Source organism: Macrosteles quadrilineatus, unplaced genomic scaffold (genome assembly GCF_028750875.1).
Source record: "Macrosteles quadrilineatus isolate MER2022 unplaced genomic scaffold, UCM_ALF_1.0 Scaffold_1__1_contigs__length_201487025, whole genome shotgun sequence".
Classification (NCBI taxonomy): domain Eukaryota; kingdom Metazoa; phylum Arthropoda; class Insecta; order Hemiptera; family Cicadellidae; genus Macrosteles; species Macrosteles quadrilineatus.
Window position 1 is genome coordinate 71997024 of NW_026542594.1, and position 9818 is coordinate 72006841.

At 33.1% G+C, this 9818-nt stretch overlaps 1 protein-coding gene across 4 annotated transcripts in view; it reads right to left on the bottom strand.

The window, feature by feature from the left end:
* The window catches only part of LOC128983568 (probable phosphorylase b kinase regulatory subunit beta), a 231684-nt gene extending 230929 nt beyond the window's left edge, over positions 1–755 (bottom strand). For 2 of the 4 annotated variants that reach the window (XM_054402889.1, XM_054402887.1), the window contains exon 1: positions 291–750. In XM_054402889.1, coding sequence (XP_054258864.1) covers positions 291–293 — 3 coding nt within the window. In that variant the 5' untranslated portion in view covers positions 294–750. Of the gene's footprint in view, positions 1–290 lie in introns of all 4 variants that reach the window. The other 2 variants (XM_054402888.1, XM_054402890.1) reach the window with 2 other exon arrangements.
* Between the last annotated feature and the right edge of the window lie 9063 nt (positions 756–9818).

Sequence of the window (9818 nt, forward strand, 5' to 3'; positions counted from 1 at the left end):
GGAAGCCACCCTCACGGTCACGTGTAATCTCTCTCTCTCCCCCTCCCCCTCTCGCGCAACCCACAACCGATGGCAAAACTCTGCAGTATGAGGAATTCACGGGTGGGGACCCTTTCTACCTGATACCCGTTGGCAAAACTCCTACACTCGAAGCAGGTAGCCTATTTACACCAATTTAATATTTTCAATTTGATAGTTTCAATCGATATTAGCATAGCCCCAAAGGGGATTAGCCAACAAATAAAATAAATAAACTTAGCCTATACTACAATTTAGGTTACATAACTTACCATGTTATGCAATTTATTATTTGATAAAACAAATTAATCTGGTTCTTGGGGAGAATATATTCTTCCAGCAGTATGCAGTCGTTTAGGCCATTTAGCCTAAGTAGCCTACTGTAGATTTATTGTAGTTTATACAGTGACGTTAAGGTTAAATTAAGACTAGGTCTATTCTATTATTAACGCGAGTTGCGTACGTCGTACTGTCGTGCTCACACTACTTTAGTACTTTACCCACTACAGTGCAGTTTTTTTTTTTGTATTACATGAACCTAACCACCTAACACTAACACTAGGGCACATAAGGACCCTAACAAGCACTAGGGACTAGGGTACTCAACCAAGTCCGCACTCGCACTCACTAGATAATAGAATCTATTTATTATCTGATATACAGTACCACGAATACTCTAACTGTAGTATTCTAATAGTTCCGTTCGTGCACAGTACAAACTCAAGAGAGGTTATGTTATTGTTATCTATCCCCCCCCCCCCCGGATCGTGTCGTGCCTGGCTTGGCTAGTGGCTGCTGACACTCGACGTTCTGTACCCACGAGCACCTCAGCTTCCACATGCACAGAAGGCCTTGGAGCAGTTCCTGGGATAACAGCTATTTGTGTAATAGCTTCACTGTATATCTTTATTGGACCTGTTTAGATAGTTGTTTCAACAGTTGCAGTTGCGAACTGTGCATTGTGATTTTAAGGTGTTTATTTTTTACTTGAGCTGCTTGAAAAGGTGTTTTATTGATATGTTTTAACATTGTTTAAATTGCAGCTGACTTTTAACCAACGATGTAAAAACTACTGGATTGCGCTCTCAGTAGCACTGCGGGCGCTGTTTTCGGTCTAGCTCCCCCCCACCATCTACTGGCAGTAGCCGACGCAGCCCATACACTTACCATTGTAAAACGCGCCTTTTTATGTTGCTGCTCTGTTTAAATATATAGATATAAAATATTGCTAATACATGCCAAAAACTTTTACTATTCTAATCTTTATGTCTTCTTCTTTTCGTGCAAAAAATAACACATTTGAACTCTTAAAAACCCTACTACATTTGTCCAGTTTTTACCGCAAATCTATGCTTGACACTAACGTGATAGGCATACTTTTTTATGACCTATTTTGTAAGATACATTGTCATTAAACATTGAAAGAAAAAAATATCGCGTTTACGTCAAACATTTACGTTACCACTGCGGCAAAAACTTAGCAAAATTATTCTAAATGTTTATGTAATAGTTTTTCGATTAATAAAATAGAATTTCAAACACAAATATTGTACTTTATATTTCTCCTTTGTAATCACTTATTATTTTACCATGTACAATTTGGAACTAGCAATATCAGTTGTCTAAAAAACTCTACAAAACGGGTTTAGTGAATTTGTAGTTTTAAAGAATTCAAATGGGTTATTTTCTGCAAGAAACAAAACAGACATAAAAGGTTTAACTAGTAAAAAGAGTTTGACAAGCGTTAGCAATATTTTATCCCTATAAATTTCAACAGTGCAGCAAATAAAAAGTGTGTTTTATAATGGTGAATGTATGGGCTGCGTCGGCTTCTGCCAGTAGATGGTGGGGGAAGCTCGACCGCGCGGCCAACACTGAGCCAGCGATCCATGAGTTGTTTATATCGTTGCTTTTAACTTGTTTTTATTATTGTTTTTGTTTTCTAGTTTTTGACTCATGAATAAGTTCAGTTCTATTTTATTAAACTAATTTACCTATCAATTTATGTATTTACTTCAAACATAAAACTGGCGACGAGGATGATTTTATGGAAAACTTAGAGTGCAAGATAGTTTATTCAATTCCACAGTCTAATTCATTATAATGTCTGAAGATACATTACCAGCAACTCTTAATAATCCTATGCTGGTAAGTCAACCTAGATGTGAAAAATTTAACCCTAATTCATGCGACATTGATGTTTGGAATATTAAATTCAAGGCAAATTTATGTTTGGGCAATATTACAAATGATGATATTAAAAGATGTTTATTCATTGACTGCCTAGATAGTACAGTTCTTAAAACATTGGTAACTATTTGCAAGCCAAAAGAAATTAGTGAATTCACTTATGAACAACTTTATGAACTTCTGGTAAAACATTTCAAACCAGTAAAGTTTAAAGTTGCCGAAAGAGTAAAATTCTTTTCACTAAAGCAATGTGTTGAATCTTTGTCCACCTTTGCAAGTAACTTAAAAGAATTAGCCAGCAGTTGTGATTTCCCTGGTGACTTTTATCAAGATGCTCTCATTACATCCTTCATAATGGGTATTAATGAAGATTCTATTAGAGCTAATTTACTTCAGAAAGATTACACAGATTTCAATACTGTACTTGAATTTGCTAGAACATTAAGTTCAGTTTTTACTACTTCAGCAAAGAAAAATCTGATTTCATTTTCCGATAATGAGAGCAATGGAGAGGTTCTAAATACAAATTCAAACTATTTATGCTATTCTTGTGGTGGTAACCATTTTAGGAACCAATGTAGATTTAGAAATGCAATATGTAATAATTGTGATACAAAAGGTCACTTAGCAAAAGTTTGCAAAATTAAAAGGAGAACAGATTTTCAAAACAAAAAAATTGGTGGACATGGAAAAGGAACGTACAACCGACAAGTAAATTTCACTGACAATGAAAAAGGAAGAGATTCTAGGACCTTTATCGACTCTAACATACTTGATTGTTCACCTAAGTTGACAAATGAAGATATTTTTTCTCTTGGTCTTCAGTGTCATAACGTCAGTGTATTTTCTCCAATTTGGGTTTCTATCTGTATCAATAGTATTTTAATTAATATGCAACTAGATACAGGAAGTTGTGTTTCTGTTATATGTCAACGAACTTGGGAAAGATTGGGAAAATTTCCTTTGTTACATTCAAATACAAAACTGACATCTTATAGTGGCCATTGCATAAACTTGATTGGTGAACAAACAGTTAAAGTGGCATTCAGGAAAACTAAAAGAGAGCTAAAGCTGTACGTTGCTGAAGGTGGCACTCAGGATCTTTTAGGTAGAGACTGGATCGAGGAGCTTAAAATCAACGAATTGCCACTTAATTCATTACAAAGTGATTCTTTATGGGTTTCCAAGGAAGTTGATGACATTTCAAGGTCAGGGTTTCAAAGTTCACTTCCAAGAATGAGCTTAAGTAAATTAATTGATTCTAATAAGGAACTCTTTTGTAACAAAAGTGGCCATTGTACAAAATTCACGGCACACTTAATTTTAAAGGAAGACGCTTCTCCTATTTACAAGAAGGCAAGGCCAGTTCCATTTGCAATAAAGGACAAAGTGTGCGAGGAAATCGACAGGCTTGTAGAAGCTGATCTGATAGAACCAATTGACTATTCTGATTGGGCTGCACCTTGTGTAGTTGTTAAAAAACCTTCTGGTCAAATAAGAATTTGTGCAGATTTTTCAACAGGATTGAATCAGGCTTTAAAGATTCAGAAATTTCCTCTACCTACACCTGAGGAAATATTTGCTAAGTTGAATGGAGGAGAAAAATTCTCAGTCATAGATTTATCTGATGCCTACTTGTCAATACCAGTAGATAGAGATTCGCAAGACTTACTAGTGATTAATACCATCAAAGGACTTTACAGATACAAGCGACTTTGTTTTGGAATCGCATCCGCTCCAGCTATATTTTCTAAAGTTATGTACAACATGTTGAATGGGTTGCCAGGCGTAGCAAACTATCTAGATGATATAATTGTTACAGGGCACAATGATGAAGAACACTACAAAAATCTAGAGAATACTTTCAATAAAATTAAAGAGTTCGGATTCCAATTGAACAAAGATAAATGCAAGTTTATGCATATGATATGTTAAAATAAAATAAAAGTGGTGGAAAATAGGTTAAAGTCCACCTAATCATTTCCATACCGCGTACGCTGAAAAATCCAGTCAACTTTCGACGGATAATAAAATTATGTTCCTTATCAATTCCCAAACTTTTTATTGCTGAAATAAGTAGAGGTACATGTAACCTAAAAGTGGACATATGTTAAAAGAAAATAAAAGTGGTGGAAAATAGGTTAAAGTTCCCCTAACCATTTCCATACCACGTACGCTGCAAAATCTAGTCAACTTTCGACGGATAATAAAATTATGTTCCTTATCAATTCCCAAACCTTTTATTGCTGAAATTAGTAAAGGTACATGTAACCTAAAAGTGTACATATGTTATAACAAAATAAAAGTGGTGGAAAATAGGTTAAAGTTCCCCTAACCATTTCCATACAGCGTACGCTGAAAAATCCAGTCAACTTTCGACGGGTAATAAAATTATGTTCCTTATCAATTCCCAAATTTTTTATTGCTGATATTAGTAGAGGTACATGTAACCTTAAAGTGGACATATGTTAAAATAAAATAAAAGTGGTGGAAAATAGGTTAAAGTCCACCTAATCATTTCCATACCGCGTACGCTGAAAAATCCAGTCAACTTTCGACGGATAATAAAATGATGTTCCTTATCAATTCCCAAACTTTTTATTGCTGAAATAAGTAGAGGTACATGTAACCTAAAAGTGGACATATGTTTAAAGAAAATAAAAGTGGTGGAAAATAGGTTAAAGTTCCCCTAACCATTTACTTACCACTCAATCTGTAGAACTCACTCAACTTTCGACGGGTAATAAAATTATGTTCCTTATCAATTCCCAAACTTTTTATTGCTGAATAGTAGAGGTACATGAAACCTTAAAGTGTACATATGTTATAACAAAATAAAAGTGGTGGAAAATAGGTTAAAGTTACCCTAACCATTTCCATACCACGTACGCTGAAAAATCTAGTCAACTTTCAACGGATAATAAAATTATGTTCCTTATCAATTCCCAAACTTTTTATTGCTGAAATTAGTTGAGTTACATGTAATCTAAACGTGTACATATGTTATAACAAAATAAAAGTGGTGGAAAATAGGTTAAAGTTCCCCTAACCATTTACTTACCATTCAAACTGTAGAACTCACTCAACTTTCGACGGATAATAAAATTATGTTCCTAATTAATTCCCAAACTTTTTATTACTGAAATTAGTAGAGGTACATGTAACCTTAAAGTGGACATATGTTAAAAGAAAATAAAAGTGGTGGAAAATAGGTTAAAGTTCCCCTAACCATTTACTTACCACTCAATCTGTAGAACTCACTCAACTTTCGACGGGTAATAAAATAATCTTCCTTATCAATTCCCATACCTTTTATTGCTGAAATTAGTAGAGGTACACGTAACCTTAAAGTGTACATATGTTAAAAGAAAAGAAAAGTGGTGGAAATTAGGTTAAAGTTACCCTAACCATTTCCATACCGCGTACGCTAAAAATCCAGTCAACTTTCGACGGATAATAAAATTATGTTCCTTATCAATTCCTAAACTTTTTATTGCTGAAATTAGTTTAGGTACCTGTAACCTAAAAGTATACATATAATATAACAAAATAAAGTGGTGGAAAATAGGTTAAAGTTCCCCTAACCATTTCCATACCACTTACGCTGAAAAATCTAGTCAACTTTCGACGGATAATAAATTATGTTCCTTATCAATTCCCAAACTTTTTATTGCTGAAATAAGTAGAGGTACATGTAACCTAAAAGTGGACATATGTTTAAAGAAAATAAAAGTGGTGGAAAATAGGTTAAAGTTCCCCTAACCATTTACTTACCACTCAATCTGTAGAACTCACTCAACTTTCGACGGGTAATAAAATTATGTTCCTTATCAATTCCCAAACTTTTTATTGCTGAATAGTAGAGGTACATGAAACCTTAAAGTGTACATATGTTATAACAAAATAAAAGTGGTGGAAAATAGGTTAAAGTTACCCTAACCATTTCCATACCACGTACGCTGAAAAATCTAGTCAACTTTCAACGGATAATAAAATTATGTTCCTTATCAATTCCCAAACTTTTTATTGCTGAAATTAGTTGAGTTACATGTAATCTAAACGTGTACATATGTTATAACAAAATAAAAGTGGTGGAAAATAGGTTAAAGTTCCCCTAACCATTTACTTACCATTCAATCTATAGTACTCACTCAACTTTCGACGGATAATAAAATAATGTTCCTTATCAATTCCTAAACTTTGTATTGCTGAAATTAGTAGAGGTACACGTAACCTTAAAGTGTACATATGTATTAAAAAAAAATATGTGGTGGAAAATGATCAAAACTCACTTGAACCATCGATACACCACTTAATCAGTTATTCGAACAGGCAATTTTTGACGGGGTGGGGACCGCGATCTGTTGTTAAAATAATTAACACGACAGAACCCTGCATTACATCCCAAATACAATTATGAATAATAGGAAAAAATTGTATTATTAAAATTGAAAATTTGTTGTTTATTAGGCTGTTATTTGATAAAGAAACTTTGATCAAATTTAAAATTCTGACAAATGAAATAAGCTTATAGTCTCTAGTTCTAGAAGGAAAATTGTACAGACAATTGTATTTGAGCTGCCCTCTGCATTGTACACAAAGGAAAATTATTTACAACTACACACACACACATACAGCTTCACTTCGTTTTTGTAAGTAACCTGTAACAAAATAAACTGTTGTACCGCAAGCCTTGAACCAAGTGCTTGCATTTGATGGTAAAATGATTAATTGCATAATTTGCACTTTTTGTTCAAACACTTGATGATATAGGGTAATTTACAAGATGTTTTAGATAGCAGCAGTGTTGGTTCCCCATGTATCACTTTGCCCAATTATATGCCAATTTTGGGACAAACAGTACTTTACTATTTGATTTTCCCCTTGTCTAGCCTTTTTAAATATTAAATATTATTTTCTTCTTCAGATATTCATATGCTATACTACAATTGGTTAAATGGTGAGCAATCAACGATCTTCATAGTAATATACATGACATTTAATTAAATCAAATTCTTCCCTTCTAAGTACATTACTTCTTGTAACTAATTACTTCTAATATAAATAAGAACAGTCTTACTTTAGTCAGTAGACTTGCAAATATAGCACCGGACTGGTACCCCAGGGCTCGGATTCGAGTTGTCAAATTGATAGCCACAGCACACTTGAAACTCGTTCTGGAAATATGTCCAGAAAATACTAGTAAAAGGTAATCATTATTTTAATATTAGAGAATTTTAAAATAAATTCATACCTTTCACAGCATGTGATTTTCTGACCAAAACAATCATGAATAGTACTGTGACAATTGTTACTTTACATTTTAATTTAACAGTTTCTCAAGGTGAAGTTATATAAAATCATCACATAATTATTAATTCAAACATATTAACATTAATTAGCATAGCTTGAATAATATTTAATTAATTTTCAATATTTGTGAAACATGTGCTTTTTATACAATCTGTAACAGGAAATTGACTTTGTATTTACATTACAATATTACACTTTGTGATGACTTGCAAAAATATGAATTCATTATTTTTGACCATATAAGAGTCTTGATACCTGAAATACAATACATTATACATTTGTTCAACTTAATATTATAATTAAATAATTTGTAACTTACATGACAACGAGTGTGTGTTTGCTATGGGGCCCAGACATGAACTAGAACTGAACTAATGACTTTACCATGAATCTCATCTTTGACCAAGGATGATAACAGCTGATTTGCAGGATAGCCAACAGGTTAGAGTGATTTGCTCTTCTTAACCAAACAACAAATTATATCATATACTGTATTTTATCCTAAGTGCTCATTTAATTTACTTTGTTTTAAAATGATGAAAATTAAAATATTTACATAGTAGTACAAAATATCCCCACGCTTCTCAATTTTCAGCTATTTTAAAACTAAACACTTTCACTTATGAACTATTATAACTTAAAATAATATTTCCTTCTCTTCATTTACCATTTGAATTCGTGCCTTTTTATCAACAATGCTAAGACAACGTACTGCACAGCTGATAACCTGCAATAGTACACATCTTTGCTGTCTGAGCGCAGCACTGACCAGGCGGCGGGTCATTGCATTATTACTGTAATACCAACCTCATGTTTTACATACAACTTATTTAATTGCATCCATTTCACCGATATGAGTTTCATAACTGATACATTTTGCCCTTCAAATTACTAAACGACCTATATTTACAAGAAATTTCATTATTATAATATAAACCAAACCATGTCTGTGAGTTTAAAATCGTAATACATTTATTTAAATACAACATTTCTGTATTTCTCAAACAAGGAAACAAGTTGCGTTGGCAATACTGGTCGCGTGATTTCAGATATTATTTTATTCCTAGCTACACATTCTTCTTTTTCATTATGTATCTGTTTAACGTGTGCGTGTGTCGTGTTGTGTTTGTGTTAAATCGTGTGTTTTTAGTGTTTAAACTTCATTTATATACAATCGTTCAGTGTAGTGAAGTGTTATGTACAGCAATTAATGTCTCCTAATACTAATTCTCATTCTCTCTCTACATTTATACACAAATATACAACTTTCGCATCACATTCATCATCTAGCATACAACACATTAACTCAAGTCATGCATCCCTCTTGTGATTTAACCTTTTAATATCCGAAATCTTTCGCGTTGTAAACTCTAATCCAAATCGTTACGTTACACAATTATTGTATTACGACCTTAAATCATCCCTAAATAACATACATAAAATAATTAATTCCCTTCTCAATCTCTGAATCTCATCATGTTATCTCATGTTAACTTTTCCCTACATGACTTAACAAGTTAAAATTCCAAGTATTCCCAGTAATGTTTTGCATCTTATCCTTTTTTCTTATTTACATTTTCTAGTAATGCGACTATAATACAAAGTACAATTCTTAGACTCGTTTCAATTAACCTGGTTCATATAATTTCAAATCTATTATATGTACCTTCCTAACATCAAGTGGGTCACTTGTTCGTTGTATCAAACATGTTACATCAGTTAACCAATGTATTATGCGAAAAATTCCTATGTATCTGGGGGCTAGTTTCTTACAAAACTTGTTAACTTTGCTACTTAAATAATGCGTTCTGACATATACTAAACAATTTAGCTTAAATGGATGTTTAGTTCTTGAAGCGGAGAATCTCTGACGGTTTCGGTTGAATTGGATACTTTTTCTTGCATTCATTATAGCTTTCTTCAGATTTTCTTTTCTTTCTTCTAAGGTTAATTCCGATGAAATTAGGCTCTTGATGTCCCATAGGTTAGTCAAGGCGCAGCTAGGCCTAGGCTCGTGGTTAAACATCAGTTTGAAGCTACTGGATTTTGTTGAAGAGTTTACAGCTGTGTCGAGACTAATCTGAATTAAATCCAGCTCTGTATCCCATTCAGTTTGTTTATCATGAAAAAAAAACTTCTTAATACGGCTCCTAGGTCTCTAAAAATGCGTTCCGTTTTGTTTCCACTACTTTTATATGCAGGAGTACATCTTTGGCTGATAAAATGTTTAAATAAATATGACTTAAATTGGTTTGATACGAAATAACTAGCATTATCTGTAACAATTGTTTTTGGTA